At 46.2% G+C, this 15,662-nt stretch overlaps 1 protein-coding gene across 2 annotated transcripts; it reads left to right on the top strand.

The window, feature by feature from the left end:
* Positions 1–1,384: 1,384 nt before the first annotated feature.
* On the top strand, positions 1,385–15,026 carry LOC125320345 (IgGFc-binding protein-like). 2 transcript variants are annotated; one of them, XM_048292570.1, is made up of 14 exons: positions 1,385–1,615; positions 2,782–2,848; positions 3,758–5,011; positions 5,687–6,003; positions 6,487–6,817; positions 7,370–7,833; positions 9,243–9,804; positions 10,385–10,977; positions 11,199–11,772; positions 12,698–12,897; positions 13,323–13,703; positions 13,947–14,233; positions 14,374–14,406; positions 14,700–15,026. In XM_048292570.1, exons 2-13 carry the CDS (start codon positions 2,788–2,790, stop codon positions 14,378–14,380), a joined length of 5,031 nt encoding a protein of 1,676 aa, XP_048148527.1. In that variant the 5' UTR covers positions 1,385–1,615; positions 2,782–2,787; the 3' UTR covers positions 14,381–14,406; positions 14,700–15,026. The 2 variants fall into 2 exon arrangements, with proteins under 2 accessions (XP_048148527.1, XP_048148526.1); XM_048292569.1 differs by lacking the exon at positions 14,374–14,406 and having other exon boundaries at positions 1,386–1,615.
* The last annotated feature ends 636 nt before the right edge of the window (positions 15,027–15,662 follow it).

Here is a 15,662-nt window from a genome sequence, read left to right as displayed (position 1 = left end):
TTGCGGTGTCCATATCCTTGTCATTGTCATGGTACCTCTGGTGATGTTATCACACTCATCTCACCGTCACTGTCAGTGTTCCAACAGTTACAGGAGGTCTGAGGGGTTTTGGGGTGAAATGTGACTGAATTCATCCAATTTTGCCTTTTTGGGTGTTAATTTCTGGGCTCTTTCACAGTATGAAGTTACATGCACATGGCACCCGTGTGCACAACAGACACAACCCACAACATATAATTTGGCACACATCCACCCCCCCTAAAATATTACATCTAAAACACGCTCGGACATCACAAGACACAACTTTACCCCTCCCCACCCTTGACCCCTACTCACAGAATCACAGGATCATTAAGGCTGGATGAGAACTCCAAGATCCTCAAATCCAACCTCTGACTAAACACTCCATGTCAAACAGACCACAGCACTGACTGCCACATCCAGATGTTTCTTGAACACTCCAGGGATGGCAACTCTACCACATCCCTGGGCAGACCATTTCAGTGCCCAATCACACTTTCTGTGAAGAAATTCCTCCTGATGTCCAGCCTGAACCTCTCCTGGCGCAGCTTGAGACCATTTCCTCTTGTCTTGCTGCTGATTGCCTGGGACAAAAGATTCATTCCCACCTGGCTACAACCTCCTTTCCAGGTAGCTGTAGAGAGTGATAAAGTCATCCATAATCATCCTTTTCTCCAGGCTGAGCTCCCCCCAACTCCCTCAGCTGCTCCTGGTGATCCAGACTCTTCCCCAGCTCTGTTCCTTTCTCTGGACATGCTCCAGACATTGAGTGGCTGGTGCCACTCAATGTCCTTCTTGTCATGAGGGGCCCAGAGTTGCCCCCAGGATTCAAGGTGTGGCCTCAGGAGTGCCAGCACCGTCCAGAGGGACGGTCACTGCCCTGGTCCTGCTGCCACACCCTGGCTGGGACAGCCCAGGTGCCATTGGCCTTCTTGGCCACCTGGGAACACCTGGGCTCATGTTCAGCTGCTGTCACCAGCATCCCCAGGGCCTTTCCCAATGAGCAGCTTCCCAACCACTGTGGCCCAGCCTGGAGCTGCAGGGGGTTGTTGTGACCCAAGGGCAGGACCTGGCACTTCCCCTTGTTTCAGCTCATGACATTGGCCACCATTGATCCCATCAATTCCTCAACCCACAAAATGCAATTTTTTAAAAATCTCTCCCTCGCCCTCCCTTATTTCCCTTTTTCCTCCTTTTTTACCCCAATAACACCCTCTATTTCTCAAAAAAATACCATTTTTTACTCCCTCACCTTCTTGTTACTGCAGAATAATTTAAACCTCATTGGGCAGAAAAACCTCGATATCTGGTAATGCCAAATTTTTACATCAGTTTTAGAAAAAACCACCCTGTTTTTCTCTCTGTTTTCACCTTTTCTGGCCAAAAATTATCTCACGTCATTGGGTGGGGTTGTCCCCTGGGGATGCCTGGATTAGTCATTTTCTTTCCCCTTTTTCTGCCAAAATTATAAAATAATTGAGGGAGGAGCCAGATCTGCTGTCCTGGGATTGTGTTTTCTTCACAGATTTGGGGATAAAACGGAGCTCTTTGGGGATACGGACCTAAGCTGGGGATCAAACAGGGCCGAAGGCAGGTAAGGGCAAAAGTCGATCTGATAAATGATAATTTTTTTTGCAGAAAAGACTCCAAAGTGGGAAAATCTACCTGAAAACTCCTCAAACTCCCCCTCCTCTCCCCCCCCCCCCCCCACCCCAGCCCTGGGTCTGGTCCTGGGAGCATCGGGATAGGAAGGTTTGTGAAGGGATTCTGGGGAGAAAAAGGCAGGATAGGGGAATGGAATGGAACAAGGGGGGGTGAGGGGAGGAAGGAAAGGAAGAAGAGAGAAGAAAAGTTAAAAATAAGGAGGAAAGGGAAATTGGGGAAAGAAGAGAAGAGAAAAAATAGGGGAAAGGGATAAAAGGGAAAAAATGAGAAAAAAAAAAGGCGAGGAAATGAAAACTAGGGAAAGAAGGGAGGAAATAGGGGGAAATACCAGAAAGGGGGAAAAGAGTGAGACAAGGGAGAAAGAGGGAGGAAAAGGAAGCCAGGGAGGAAGGAAAAAAGAAAAATGCAGAAAGTGGAGGAAAAAAAGGGATAAGGGGATGAAAGGATAAAAAGGTAGGAGATTTTAAAAGTGGAAGAAAAGGAAAAAAAGGGGAGGTAAGGAGTAAAAAGGGGGAAAAGGGGTAGAAAAGGGAAAAAAGATGAAGAAATGAAAAAGCCAAAAGGAGATTTGGATGGAAAAAGGGGATTTAGGGAAAAGAGGAGAAAATGGAAAAATTAAGCAAAAGAAAGAAGAGAATGGGTAAAACAAGGGGAAAAGAGGAAATTACAAAAACATAGAAAGAGAAAAAAGGAAAAGGGAGGAAGGGGGAAAGAAAAAAAGAGGGAAAGGGAAAGGAGATGCAAAGGTACCTTGGCTGGTGGGGGAAATGATGAGGACAGGAGGTTGCCCACTCTTCTTCAGGAGATGATGAAAATGCCCCCCAAAAGCCAATTTAGGGGTCAAGTACACTAAAATTCAGATTTTTGAGTAAGTGCAATTAAAATAGTGAATTTGAGGACAGCTTGAGTGAGAAGAACAGATATTGGGGACACATTTGATAAACCATTGATTTTTGGGATGAGTGCAAGGCTGAAACCCACATATTTTGGGGATTTGTGTAAATTGTATGTCAAGAAATGGTGAATTTTGGGAAAATTCTAGTGAGATTTCAAAAAATATGAGGATTTGACTGTTTTCTTACCTTTTGCACCCAGAGCATCATGGACAGCAGCCTGGGAAAAGCTGATGTACCGAGATGGTTCTGGATTGTTATGTTCTGGGGTAAGTTGAAGCAGGGTGAGGAAATGCCCTAAAAGCTCTAAAATTCCCCTGAAATCATGAGTTTCCTCAAAATAAAGGTTTTCTAGCCCAAAACAAGGATTTCCCAGCCCAAAAGCTCCATCTTTTGCCCAGGGAATTAACTGGGATTTCATCAAATTCACGATTGTTCAAATGGTTTGTTTCTGTGAATGATGATCCAACAGATTATTCTAATTCATTAAATATTTGTTCAGATCAAAGGACTTTACTCTCCCAACTGGAGAATGAGTGTATGAAAAATTCATCAAATCACTGATCAAATTAACACTCCATCAAATCAGTGATCTAACAAATTAAAAGTCCATAAAATCTATCAAGTACATCAAATCCATAACCTATTAAATCAATAATCCATCAGATCAATGCTAATTTAAATATTTTTCTCCAAAATAATATCCCATCAAATCAAATCAATAGTCCGTAAAATTAATAAACTGGCAAATCAAAATCAATGATCCATAAAATTAACACTCCATCAAATCAATAGTCTGCCCACTAAAAAGTCCATTAATTTATTAATCCATTGACTCAAAAGTCCATTGGCTCAATAATCTATTGAATCAATAATACATGAAATCAATGTTCCATCAAATTAATGGTCTAGCAAATGAAATCAAAGGTCTATCAGATTGAAAGTCCATCAAACCAATAATTTATCTAATCATTGAGCCATCAATTTAATAATCTATTGAATCGATAATCCATCAAATTGATCAAGTTGTTGAATCAGTAGTCCACGAAATCAATAATCCATCAATCAGTGATCCATGAAATCAATTGTCCATCAAACCAGTAATCCATCAAATCAATCAAATCTCCATCAAATCAATAATATATCAAATTATCCACTCCTCTCCTTCTCCCCCCCAGCTCTCCTCCATGCTCCCAGCATTACCTCTGAGATGTCACCACCTCACCTGGGTGATGAGTTCCTGGTGGCCTTCCTGCAGAATGGTGACCAACGTACCCTTCGTAGCGACTTCCGCCTCCTCCTTCTCACTGGGCCCTCCCCGTCCACCACTGCCACCATCTCCATGAAGAGACCTGGATTACGGATGACGGTGCAGGCAGCTGCCAACCAACCAGTCCTGGTGAAGATCCCACCCCAAGCAGAGATGATGGGAAGCCAAATTTTTGAAAATGCCGTGGTGGTGAAGACCACTGCTGCCGTCACTGCAGTGATGGTCAACGACAAACCCACAGCAGCTGACTCTGCTGTCATTATCCCAGTCCACAGGTGGGGGACGGAATACCACGTGGTCACTCCCAACCCCGGCCCCACCCGCTATGCCCAGTTTGTGGTGGCCGCTTGGGATCAACCCACCACAGTCAACATTCATCTCAACACTGACGTCACCTTCCGTGGACGGCTGCACCGACGTGGCTCCACCCTCACCATCCCCCTGGAGCCATTCCAAGCAGCACAGATCCAGAGTGCAGCCGATCTTTCCGGAACACGGGTGGTGGCACAGAGGCCCGTGGCCATCTTCAGCGGTCTCACCTGTGTGGGCAGGTTGAGCCGCTGTGATCATGTCGTGGAACAGCTCCACCCGATCAGCCAATGGGGAAAATCCTTCCTTGTGCCACCAGTGCCCTTCCGGGGACAATCCAACCTTGTCTACATCACTGCTGCCCAACCAACACGTGTCACGGGTCATGGTGAGCGCACTGAGACCACGCGAGAGATACAACCCAACCATGCGCTGCTCTATGGCACCCAATCCCCGCTGGGCTTGTTCCTCACTTCTGAAGCTGGTGTCCAGGTTTTTCTGTTGGGCAGTGGCAGCAATAGCGGTGCAGTGACCTTTGAGCCATTTTTTGTCAACATCCCAGACATCACCGGTTACTGCAACTCCTACAGTGTCGTTGCGCTGGAGGGGTATGACAACCGCATCCTGCTGGTGGCCAAGACAGCAGAAACTTCTGGAATACTGCTGAACCAGAGGCCGTTAGGGAGTGTGGTGTGGGAGCCGATCCCTGGGACAGAATATTCATGGATTGGGATAAATTTAGGAAGCGGATTTGGAATCCATCGTGTGGCGCATGAGACAGCGGCATTTGGGGTGTGGAATGTCGGGATGGGAGAGGGGAAGCGCTATGGAGCGGAGGGAGCTTGTGACAGTGGTGAGTGGAGGTGGACTTCGATATCAATAAATGATCTAGAATTATAGAGATATCAATAACAGATAGTTATAATAATTATACTTAAATACATGTAATCATCCAAATGACAAAAATCAATTAAATAAAAAATAATAGTATTACATAATAATATTATATTTTAGTAATATATCTTATATGATACTATATAATATTATATAATATAATAGTAACATTTTAAGAAAATACTAATGTACAAACATATAGGAATAATAGTAAAAAACTAAATGTAATGTATTAAATAAATAAATAAGAATCAATGGAGAAATACATAGATAATACATAAAAATCGCTATCTAAAATATAAACATATAATAAATATAAATATCTAAATATTGGAGATAAATGTATATAAAATAACATGTCTGTGATAAATTTATATTTATACATTATTTAGAATTGTATACATTTATTATATTTTGAATAATTCTGTAAGATAGAAATACATAAGCAATACGTGGATAAATAATTCTTATCTAAACAAATATAGAAATAATATATAGATACTTAAAATAATACAGAAAAACATAAGTGTAATTACAAATCAGACATAAAAAAATGCAAAATATATAAACATAGACATATCAAAAATATAATCAATTAATATAATTTAATCCCCTGTCACTAATAAACCCACAGACCCCTGCCAGCAGGTGCATTGCCGCCCCAAGGAGAGCTGTCACCTGGACAAGGGTGCGCCCACCTGCCGCCACGACTACCTGGGCACCTGCACAGGCTCCCCATCCCTGCAGTACCACACCTTTGATGGGGCATCTGTGTCCACCCGTGGTGGATGCAAGTACACCCTGGCCAGGTATTGTGGGAACGACCCTACCCTGCAGCACTTCGCCGTGGAGGAGCAACGGAGCCAGGATCGCTCCGAGGATCCATTGGCCAATGTCTACATCTATGCCTACAATGTCTCCATCCGTGCTGGTGAGGACAGGGCCATCCAGGTGAGTTTCCCCAGGTATCGGATCTATTGTTCCCAATAAAACCATTTGTTCCAAGTGGATTAAAATTTATGGGTGAGTTTGACCTTCAAAAAATGAGGAAAAACACCAAAAAAGGTGGAAGAGGATAAATCATTGCAGTGTTGATGTTGGCATTAAAAAGGAAGTAGAAGTGCCACACCTATGGAATTTGGGGAATTTTTTCCATTCCCAATCAATTTTCCAGGTGGGATGTGATTTCTTCCAAACTTGGTCTCTGTACAAACAAAATTAGCTCAGAAGATAGAGAAAATGGTTCCAATTCGGGGTTTGAGCTTTTCTTGGTGTGAATGTCCAGGAATTAGGGCAAAAATTCTGATTTGTAATGCAAACTGATCATTCACAAAATAATTTCTCCCTCTGTTTGTATCTATGTGGTTTTTATGTCGTTGGAAACCACCTGCTGAGTTTTAACCCTCCTCCTCCACATCCTCCCCTCCCCACAAGGTTAACAACAAACCCACTGATCTTCCAGCCAGCCTGGAAGAGGGAAAAATCCAGATTTTCCAGAATGATGGTCGGACCATCCTCCAGACAGATTTTGGGCTGCAGGTGACCTATGATGAGGACCAGGTTATCATGGTGGCAGTGCCCAGCAGCTATTTTGGGGCCAGCTGTGGCCTCTGTGGCAACTTCAATGAGGATACAGATGATGAAGCAATGGTTCCCAATGGTATTCCTGGTGAAGGTGGTGAGGATTGGGCAGAAAGTTGGAGAGATCCCTCATGCCAGGAAGATTGTGGAGGCCAGGAGACTGAACAGGGCACAGAGGGCTGTGGTGAGTTCATGGGGGGAATCTGCAAGGCTCTTGGGGTAGGGAGAAAATACTCAGCTGTGGGTATTGGCCTATAGCAACGGTTGTAGACATCAACACAATCAATGTGTCTTTTCACCCCGAAACATCCCAAAATCCACCTATCTACTTGATCTGACCCCAGGTGTCCATAACACATGGAATTATACCAGCATTTTCCTGGAGGCTATCCCTTCTTGGTGTCTCATGAACTCCACAAACCTTGTAGGTATCAACATAACGAATGGGGAAGGAACCACCCCAAAATCTACCTGATCTCACTCCAGCTCCCCAAAAACGAGGGAATTATGCTGAGATTTTTCCTGAGGGTTGTCCCTGTGGGGTGTCCAGTTTGTTTTAGGTGTCAATGTAACCAACACCTCCCTTACAGGGAAGGCTTGCATTAGTTGGTTCTCCCTAAAACACTCCTAACCTCCCTGATTTGACTTCAGGTGTCCACAACACATGGAATTGCACTAGGGCTTTCCTGAGGACCATCCCTGTATGGTGTCTCACAGACTCTTAAATCCCTTGTAGGCATCAAGGCAACCAAAAACCCCAGCACCACTGCCTCTTCTTGTTTCCACAACAATCGCTCCTACAAGCTCCGTGAGGAATTTTGGGAAGATGGGAGCTGCCGGAAGCGGTGTCAGTGTGAGGGTTCAGGGACAGTGACTTGTAAGCCAGGGGGATGTAGATCCCATGAGAAGTGTGTCATGGTTAATGGCATCGCCAAGTGTACACCCAACAAGCACTACACCTGCATCGGGACGGGTGACCCGCACTACACCACATTTGATGGGGTGAGGTTTGACTTCCAAGGCTCCTGCATCTACCAGTTTGCCGCCCTCTGCACCCCCAAGCCCACACTGGTGCCCTTCAATGTCACCGTGGAAAACAACCACCGCGGCAGCCGTGCTGTGTCCTTCACCAAGACCGTCAACCTGGAGGTCTATGGGAGTGTCATCAGCATGAGCCAGGAGCACCCACGAAAGGTCAAGGTGGGCAACCACTCAAGGAATACTTTTCACCCCCAAATTCCCTCAAAAAATCCTTTTCATCACCAAATTCCCTCATATTCCCCTTTTTTTCTGTTCTAATTATCTTTCTCCCACCAAAGTCTTTATTTTTCCCCCCGAAGTATCCTTTTTTATGCCAAATTCTCCATTTTCCCCCAGATTCCCCTTTTCACCCAAATCCCCCTTTTTTTCCCCCAAATCCCCTTTATCTCCCCAAATGCCTTTTTTTACCACGTATTCCTTTTTACTCCTCTACTCCCCCCTTTCCCCCCAAATTGCTCGTTTCCCCCCAATTTCCCCTTTTCCCCCAAAATTCCCCAATTTGCCCCTCAAATTGTTCTTTTTTCCTGCAAAATCCCCTTCTCATGAAAATATTTCCTTTTCTCCCCTAAAATTCGTCTTCATTTGTCCATAAATTCTCCCCTTTTCTGCCTAAGTACTCTTCTTTTCACTCAAATCCCCCTTTTATCCCTCAAATACTACTCTTCCCCCCAAAATCACCTCTTTCCCCACAAAATCCTAATTCTCCCAATCCTCTTAGTTCCCCCAAATCATGTATTTTCCCTGAAATTCCCCCACTTTTTCCCAACAAATCTGCCTTTCCCCTCTAAATCCAACTTTTTCTTTCAAATTCCCTCTTTTTCTGCCAAATTCCTATTTTTCCCCAGACTCCCCCTTTTCCCCCAAAAATTCTCCTTTTTTCTTAAATACCATTTTTCCCCCAAATTCCCATTTTTTGGTCAAATTCCCGTTTTTTTTCTTCCCAGCTTCCTCCTTTATCCTCCAAATGACCCCTTTTCCCCCAAATTTCCATTTTTTCCCTCAAAATACCCTTTTTTACCCCAAATTTCCCTTTTTATCCTAAAATTTTCCCTTTTGTCCCCAGTTCCCATTTCTTCCTCAAAAATCTTTCTTTTTCAAATCATCCCTTTCCCCCCAAATTTAACTGTTTTCCCACAAATTCCCCCTTCTTTCCCAAGTTCCCCATTTTTTCCACAAAAATCCCCAATACCCCAGATTCTCCTTTTTTTCCCTGAAAACCCCCACTCTTCCCCCCAAATTACCTTTTTACCACTAAACTCGAAATTTAACCCCAAATAATAGTAAGTATATAGTATATTAAAAACAAATTAAAATATAAAAATAATTCCAATAAAAATGCAAAAATAAATAAATACGGATGAAAAGAATAAAGATAAAAATGAAAGCAAATAAAAAGTCAATAAGAAGAAATAAATGTAAAAAGAAAAAAATAGAATTAAAAATATAAAGTAAATTAAAATAAAATTGTAATATAAACAGAAATACAATAACCAAATAAAACTACCAAACTATGATTTCAAACCTCTTCCTTCCTGTCTCCACCCCTTGTCTCCCTCCCGCTCCTGCAGGTGGATGGCGCCTTTGTGTCCCTTCCCTTCACCCATCCCCACTTTTCCATGTTCTACCGTGGTGTCCATGGCTTTGTCACCACTGATTTCGGTGTCACTGTCACCTTTGACTGGTACAGCTACGTCCGTGTTATCCTCCCCACCACCTACTCTGGTGCCGTCTGCGGTCTCTGTGGCAATGCCAATGGTGACCCTGATGATGACTTTGTCACCCCCGGTGGCCACCGCGCCTCCGATGAGACCCATCTGGGTGACAGCTGGAAGGTTGGGGATGTCCCCGGGTGCTCAGCTGGTTGTGGCACAGAGTGCCCAGTGTGTGATGCAGTGCAGGTGCAGCCATACCGTGGAGACAGGTACTGTGGGGTGATCGCCCGAGCAGGGGGACCCTTCCAGGAATGTCACCGTGTCATCAACCCGGAGCCGTTCCTGCAGGACTGTGCCTTCGATGCCTGTCACTACAAGGGACACCGTGACACTGTGTGTCAGGGTGTCTCTGCCTATGTCACCGCATGCCAGAGTCAAGGGGTGAATGTGGGGATGTGGAGGACAGCAGAGTTCTGCGGTGAGTGTGGGTGGGATGGGGGAAAATGGGGCCCTCCCTCCCTTCCTCCCTTCCTCCCTTCCTCCCTTCCTCCCTTCCTCCCTTCCTCCCTTCCTCCCTCCCTCCCTTCCTCCCTCCCTCCCTTCCTTCCTCCCTTCCTTCCTTCCTTCCTTCCTGCCTTCCTTCCTTCCTTCCTTTTCCTTCCTTCCTTCCTTCCTTCCTTCCTTCCTTCCTTCCTTCCTTCCTTCCTTCCTTCCGAATTCCTTCCTTCCTTCCTTCCTTCCTTCCGAATTCCTTCCGAATTCCTGAATTCCTTCCTTCCTTCCTTCCTTCCTTCCTTCCTTCCTTCCTTCCTTCCTTCCTTCCTTCCTCCCTTCCTCCTTCCCTCCCTCCCTCCCTTCCTCCCTTCCTCCCTTCCTCTCTCCCTTCCTCCCTTCTTCCTTTCCTCCCTTCCTCCCTCCCTTCTTCCCCTTTCCCTTCCTCCCTCCCTCTTCATGCCCTCCCTTCCTCCATCCCTCCTTTCTTCCTACCTTCCTTGAGGGACTCCCCTTCCCTTTGGATATTCCCCTCACTCCCTCTTTTCTTCTGTTTTTTTCCCCAGCTCTTTCCTGCCCCCCTCACTCCCACTATGAGCTCTGTGGGAGCCCCTGCCAGCCCACCTGCCACACCCCCTCCATCCCCTCTTCCTGTTCCACATCTCCTTGCTCTGAGGGCTGTTTCTGCAACACCGGTTATGTCCTCAGCGGCTCCGACTGTGTCCCCCACTCCGAGTGTGGCTGTGAGTACCTTGGTCACTACTATCAGAAGGACACTGAGTTTTACCCCGCATGCCGGGAACGCTGCCACTGCAGGACCAACGGCACAGTGACTTGCCAGGAGGCGTTCTGTGGTGCCCACGAGGAGTGCCGGGTGGAAGATGGCGTGTTGGGATGTCACCCCACCGGTTATGGCCGGTTGGTTGTGTCGGGAGACCCCCACTATGTCACCTTTGATGGACGCACCTTTAATATCCCGGGATCCTGCACCTACGTCCTGGCACGGGTGTGCGAGCCGGCACGACGATTGGTCAACTTCACGGTGTTGGTGGAGCATGAGGCAGGCAGTCACGGTGACCCAGTGCTGATGAAGAGGGTGGTGGTATCCATCCATGGGTACACCGTCACCATGGAGCGGGGACGGAGGTGGGAGGTGACGGTAAGTCTGGAGACCCCCACAGTGATGTGGTGATGATGAAGAGGGTGGTGGTGTCCATCCGTGGGTACAGTGTCAACTGCGGAGGGGATCCGGTGATTCCCATGGTAATGCCATGATTATAAGGAGGGTGGGTGTTTCCCTCCACATCTACACTGTCACCATGGAGTGATTGTGGTGACTCTATACTGCGTGTTACACGTGTCACCCTGTCCCCATTCCAGGTGGACTCAGAGCGGTACACCCTCCCACTGGTGACAGAGAACAAGAACCTCCGCATTGGCCAAGAGGGGAATAACATCATCCTCCACACTGCCGCAGGAGTCCGCATTCTGTACAACACAGCCACCTTCCTCCTCATCACTGTCCCCGACGTCTACCGTGGCCGGCTGTGCGGCTTGGGTGGTGACTATGACGGGGACCCCAGTGACGACTTCCGGCTGCCCAACGGGGTGCTGGCAGGAACCACTCAGGAATTTGTCACCTCCTGGAAGGTTCCAGAGAAGGACAGAGCATGCACTGATGGCTGTGACAACGGCGTGTGCAGCAGGTGTGATGTTGCCAGTGAGGTGACATATGGCAGGAACGGATCCTGTGGCATCATCCGTGACGCAGAAGGGCCGTTCCGGGGGTGCCACCCACGTGTCAGCCCTGTGGAGTATTTCACTCACTGCGTTCATGACGTCTGTGCTGCCAGAGGGGACCACACTGCCTTGTGCCATGCACTACAGGCGTACGCCGCCGCTTGCCAGGCCGCTGGTGCTACAGTTGAAGCGTGGAGGACAAAGGACTTCTGCCGTAAGCCAGGAAGAAGTTCCTCACTCTGGGTCCTGTTTCCCTCAAAAGCCATATTTTCTCCTAGAAAAAAACCCCTAAAATTTTGGGAAAAAAAGTCCCTCAAGATTGGGAAAATTAGTTTTTGAGAGAACTTCCCCCAGCTGAGGAAAATTTTTCTCATTTTAGAAAATGTTTCCTCACATTTTGAAAAAGTTCCCTTGAGTTTCAAAAAAATCTTCATGTTTTGCAAAAAATTCCTTCAAATTTTAGGAAAAGTCATCCAATATTAAAAAAACCTTTAAAAAGTGAAAAAAAATTTCAGATATCAAAAAAGCCTTCGATTTTTGAAAGAATTCACTCAAATTTTAGAAAAATTCCCCTCTGTTTTGAAAAAAACATCCTCCCATTACTCAAAAATTCCTTTAAAATTCGGAAGTTCTCCCTCAACTTTGATTAAAACCTTCCAATTGTGAAAAAAGCCTCAAAATCTGAAAAAATTGCTCACCATTTTGAAAAATAATCAAATTTTGAAAAATTGCTTCCAACTTTGAACTTCTTTCCTCTAATTTCGTAAAACACCCTTCCGTTTTGAAAAAAATTTGCAGAAAGACTTCAAATTTTGCTAAAACCCTTCCAATTTTGGAAAAAAGCTCAAATTTCATGAAAAAAACCCCAACATTTTTGAAGAAACTACCCAATTTTGGTAAAATGAATAACATTTTACTGAAAACACTCCACTATGGAGGAATAATGCCAATTAGGAATGGTGACCTCAAACTTAAAAAAACACAAGCCAATTTTGAGAAGAAAAAAACCCCAGTTTTTATGAAAATGCCAAAACTAATAACTAATGAACTAAAACAAATAAAAGCCTCCCATTTTGAAAAACAATCCCTCACAACTGTGGAATTGTCCCAACAATGCTGTTTTTTCCCTTTTTCCCCAGCACTGTCCTGCCCCCCAAACAGCCACTACGAGCTCTGCACTCGCACCTGTGACCTCACCTGTGCTGCTCTCGTGGGCCCTGCCCCCTGCACCTGGGGGTGCTTTGAGGGGTGTCAGTGTGACGAGGGGTTTGTCTTCGATGGGGACACCTGCGTGTCACCCGAGCACTGCGGCTGCCTCCACAGGGGACGCTACCTCAAGGTAAGGTGACAGGGCAGGTGACATCTGAGGCTTGGGACTGGTGGACTTATTTTGCTGGGAATCAGGTTGGGGGTTGGGCTGCCCCATCTAGAAAGTCCCAGAGGGTTTGGGGGGGAAAAAAAGGGCAATTAACAGCAAAAAGGACAATCAGCAGGGAAAAAAAAGGGCAATTAGCAAGAGAGTAGCCTGGAAAAGTGAATTAATAATTAATGAGGGAAAAGGAACAATTAATGGTGAAAAAGGACAAATAACAGGAAAAATTTGTGATTAGCAGGGAAAAAGTTACCATGAACTGGTTGAGTTGCCCAAAGTCCCCCAAATCCACCTGAATTTCTCACTCTCTAGGATTTTCCCCCTTGGAAGTTGGGAAATTCCCCCAAAATTTGGGAGATGGGGCTTAAAACCTGCGTTATTTCCTGTTCCAGGCAGGTGAGATTGTCACCTTCAACAACTGCTCCAAGGAATGCCACTGTCACCCATCACGGGGACTGGTGTGCCGGGACACACAGTGTCCCCAGGACCAGGTGTGCGTCACCCGTGATGGGGCACAGGTGTGTGCCAGGAGTGAAGGCCACTGCCAGGTCATGCCTGGAGCCACCTTGACCACCTTTGATGGCATCGCCGGGCCCCTGTTGGCCAGTGGCACCTACAAGGTGTCAGCCCTCTGCGATGAGGAGGCGCCAGATTGGTTCAAGGTGGTGATGGAGGTCAGCAACTGTCGTGACACAAATGTCCCCACGGCCACAGCTGCCATCGTCTTCGTCCGTGAGGGCGTTGTCAGCGTCAACGGCAACATGGAGGTGTGGGTGAGTGGGGCAGGTGAGGGGGTTTTGGGTAGTTTATGTCAATCTAGAGAGATTTGGGCAAAAATCTCTCTAGATTTTGCCTGCTAGTGAGCTACTTTGTCTGATGTGGAGCGAATTTGCTCCACAATGAGCCATTTTTGCAAAAAAAAAGAGTGATTTTGGCTCTAGCCAAGCTAGAGCCCTTTGCTCTAGAACAAATGGGTTTTTTATCATGTGTCTCGTAATTTTCTGTAATTTTCCCAGGTCAATGGCCTCTTCACCCAGCCCCCCACCACCATCTCTGACTCTGTCACTGTGACATCGTCCCGTGGGAATGTCACAATCACCCACCGCTCTGGGATGTCCGTCATCATCACCCAGGACGGGGAGGCAACCATCACTGTGACCTCAGGCCTGGCCTCCCGTCTCTGTGCCCCCTGTGGGAATTTCAACGGAAACCCCAGAGATGACTTGAAACTTCCGGATGGACGTGATGCCCGGAGTGTTGGAGAAGTGGTGGACATGTGGAAATCCCGGGATTTTGCTGGATGGTGAGTGATTCCTAATTTACTTACCCCCAAATCCAAGAAAATTTTGTTTTTCCACACAGATATTTGGCAATAATATCAGTGGGGGAGGGGCTGGGCAGATCCTGGAAGGAATTTTCCAGTTTCTTTGGTTTCATCCGCAGCGACTGAGGCAGGATCCTGTGGGAACGATCCGGGTAAGCGACTGCTTTGCCAAAAAATGAGTCATCTTTCATTATAAGGGGCCTTTTTTTGCCCAATAATGAGACATTTTTCTCAACAATGAGCCATTCTGCATAGTAAATACCATTTTTTCCCCAAAATTGGCCATTTTCCCCAAAATCAGGCCATTACGCATAATGCTGACCCACTTTTGCGTAAAAATGACCCATTATTTGCATATTAACAATCCACTTTGCTTAATACTTCCCCATATTTGCCCAAAACGGACCCATTTCTGCCCAAAATGATGCATTTCTCTTTCTTCCAGCCACATCTCCCACCAGATCCGTCAAGAAGTTGATGCTCCTGTATATCCCGTCCCGTAGGTGGATCCACCTCAAACTCCCCCAAATGTGGGAAAATTCTGGATTTTGCCTCAAATCCATGAAATTTTCCTGGATTTTTCCCAAATGGATTAACTCTGTGTGGATCCTAATGCCCTGATGTCCCATCCACCCCCTAGAATCCAACAATATATCAAATTCAGCTCAAAAAGATCCAAACCCCAATGTTTTTTCCCATATAAAAATGATCTTGCCAAGGGCTAGTTTTGATACAATGGCCTCTTCATATCAATAAACGCTTCTAAAGGCTTTTTGGGGGTGTGAATTTGAGGTTTATTTGCTGATTTGTAAATTGGGGGGTCATTATCCCAAAGGGTAGGGATATCTTACCCCTAAATGCGGGTCAACTTGGCCCCCAAGTGTGGGGCACTGGGACCCCTCTGTGGGGCATTGCAGCTCCAGAGTATGTGGCCTCCTGACCCGAAAGTCCAGGACACTGTGACCCCTAAATTGTAACACCATGACCCCCAAGTGTGACACATCACAACCCCAAGCGTGTGGTGTTTTGACTGCAAATTTTGGGGCCATGAAACCAAAAATTGTGTAGCACTGTGACCCCTAAGTGTGGTATGTTTGACCCCAAAGTGTGGTGTAATGTGATTCCAAAGAGTGGTACACTGTGACACCTAAGTGTGGGGTGATATGGTCCCCAAGTGTTTTTACCCCAAAATGTGGGGCATTGTGACCCCAAAATGTGGGTCACTGTGACCCCCAGGTGTGAGATATTGAGGCCCCCATATGTGAGTCATTGTGACCCCAAAGTGTGGGGTGTTTGACCTCAAAGTGTGGCACACCGTGACCCCAAAATATGGCACACTGTGACCCCCAAGTGTGAGGTATCTTGACAGCAAAGTGTGGGACAATGTGACCCAAGAGCGTGTGGCACT

The sequence above is a fragment of the Corvus hawaiiensis genome, chromosome Z, assembly GCF_020740725.1.
Source record: "Corvus hawaiiensis isolate bCorHaw1 chromosome Z, bCorHaw1.pri.cur, whole genome shotgun sequence".
NCBI lineage: Eukaryota > Metazoa > Chordata > Aves > Passeriformes > Corvidae > Corvus > Corvus hawaiiensis.
This window is presented reverse-complemented; position numbering and strand designations above follow the sequence as displayed.

Excerpts from the sequence above, each read along its gene's own strand:
- LOC125320345 (XM_048292569.1), top strand. The coding sequence starts at position 2,788 with ATGGACAGCAGCCTGGGAAAAGCTGATGTACCGAGATGGTTCTGGATT. Across the intron at positions 10,978-11,198 it reads GACGGAGGTGGGAGGTGACG|GTGGACTCAGAGCGGTACAC; the intron begins GTAAGTCTGGAG and ends TCCCCATTCCAG. Across the intron at positions 14,234-14,699 it reads TCCCGGGATTTTGCTGGATG|CCACATCTCCCACCAGATCC; the intron begins GTGAGTGATTCC and ends TCTTTCTTCCAG.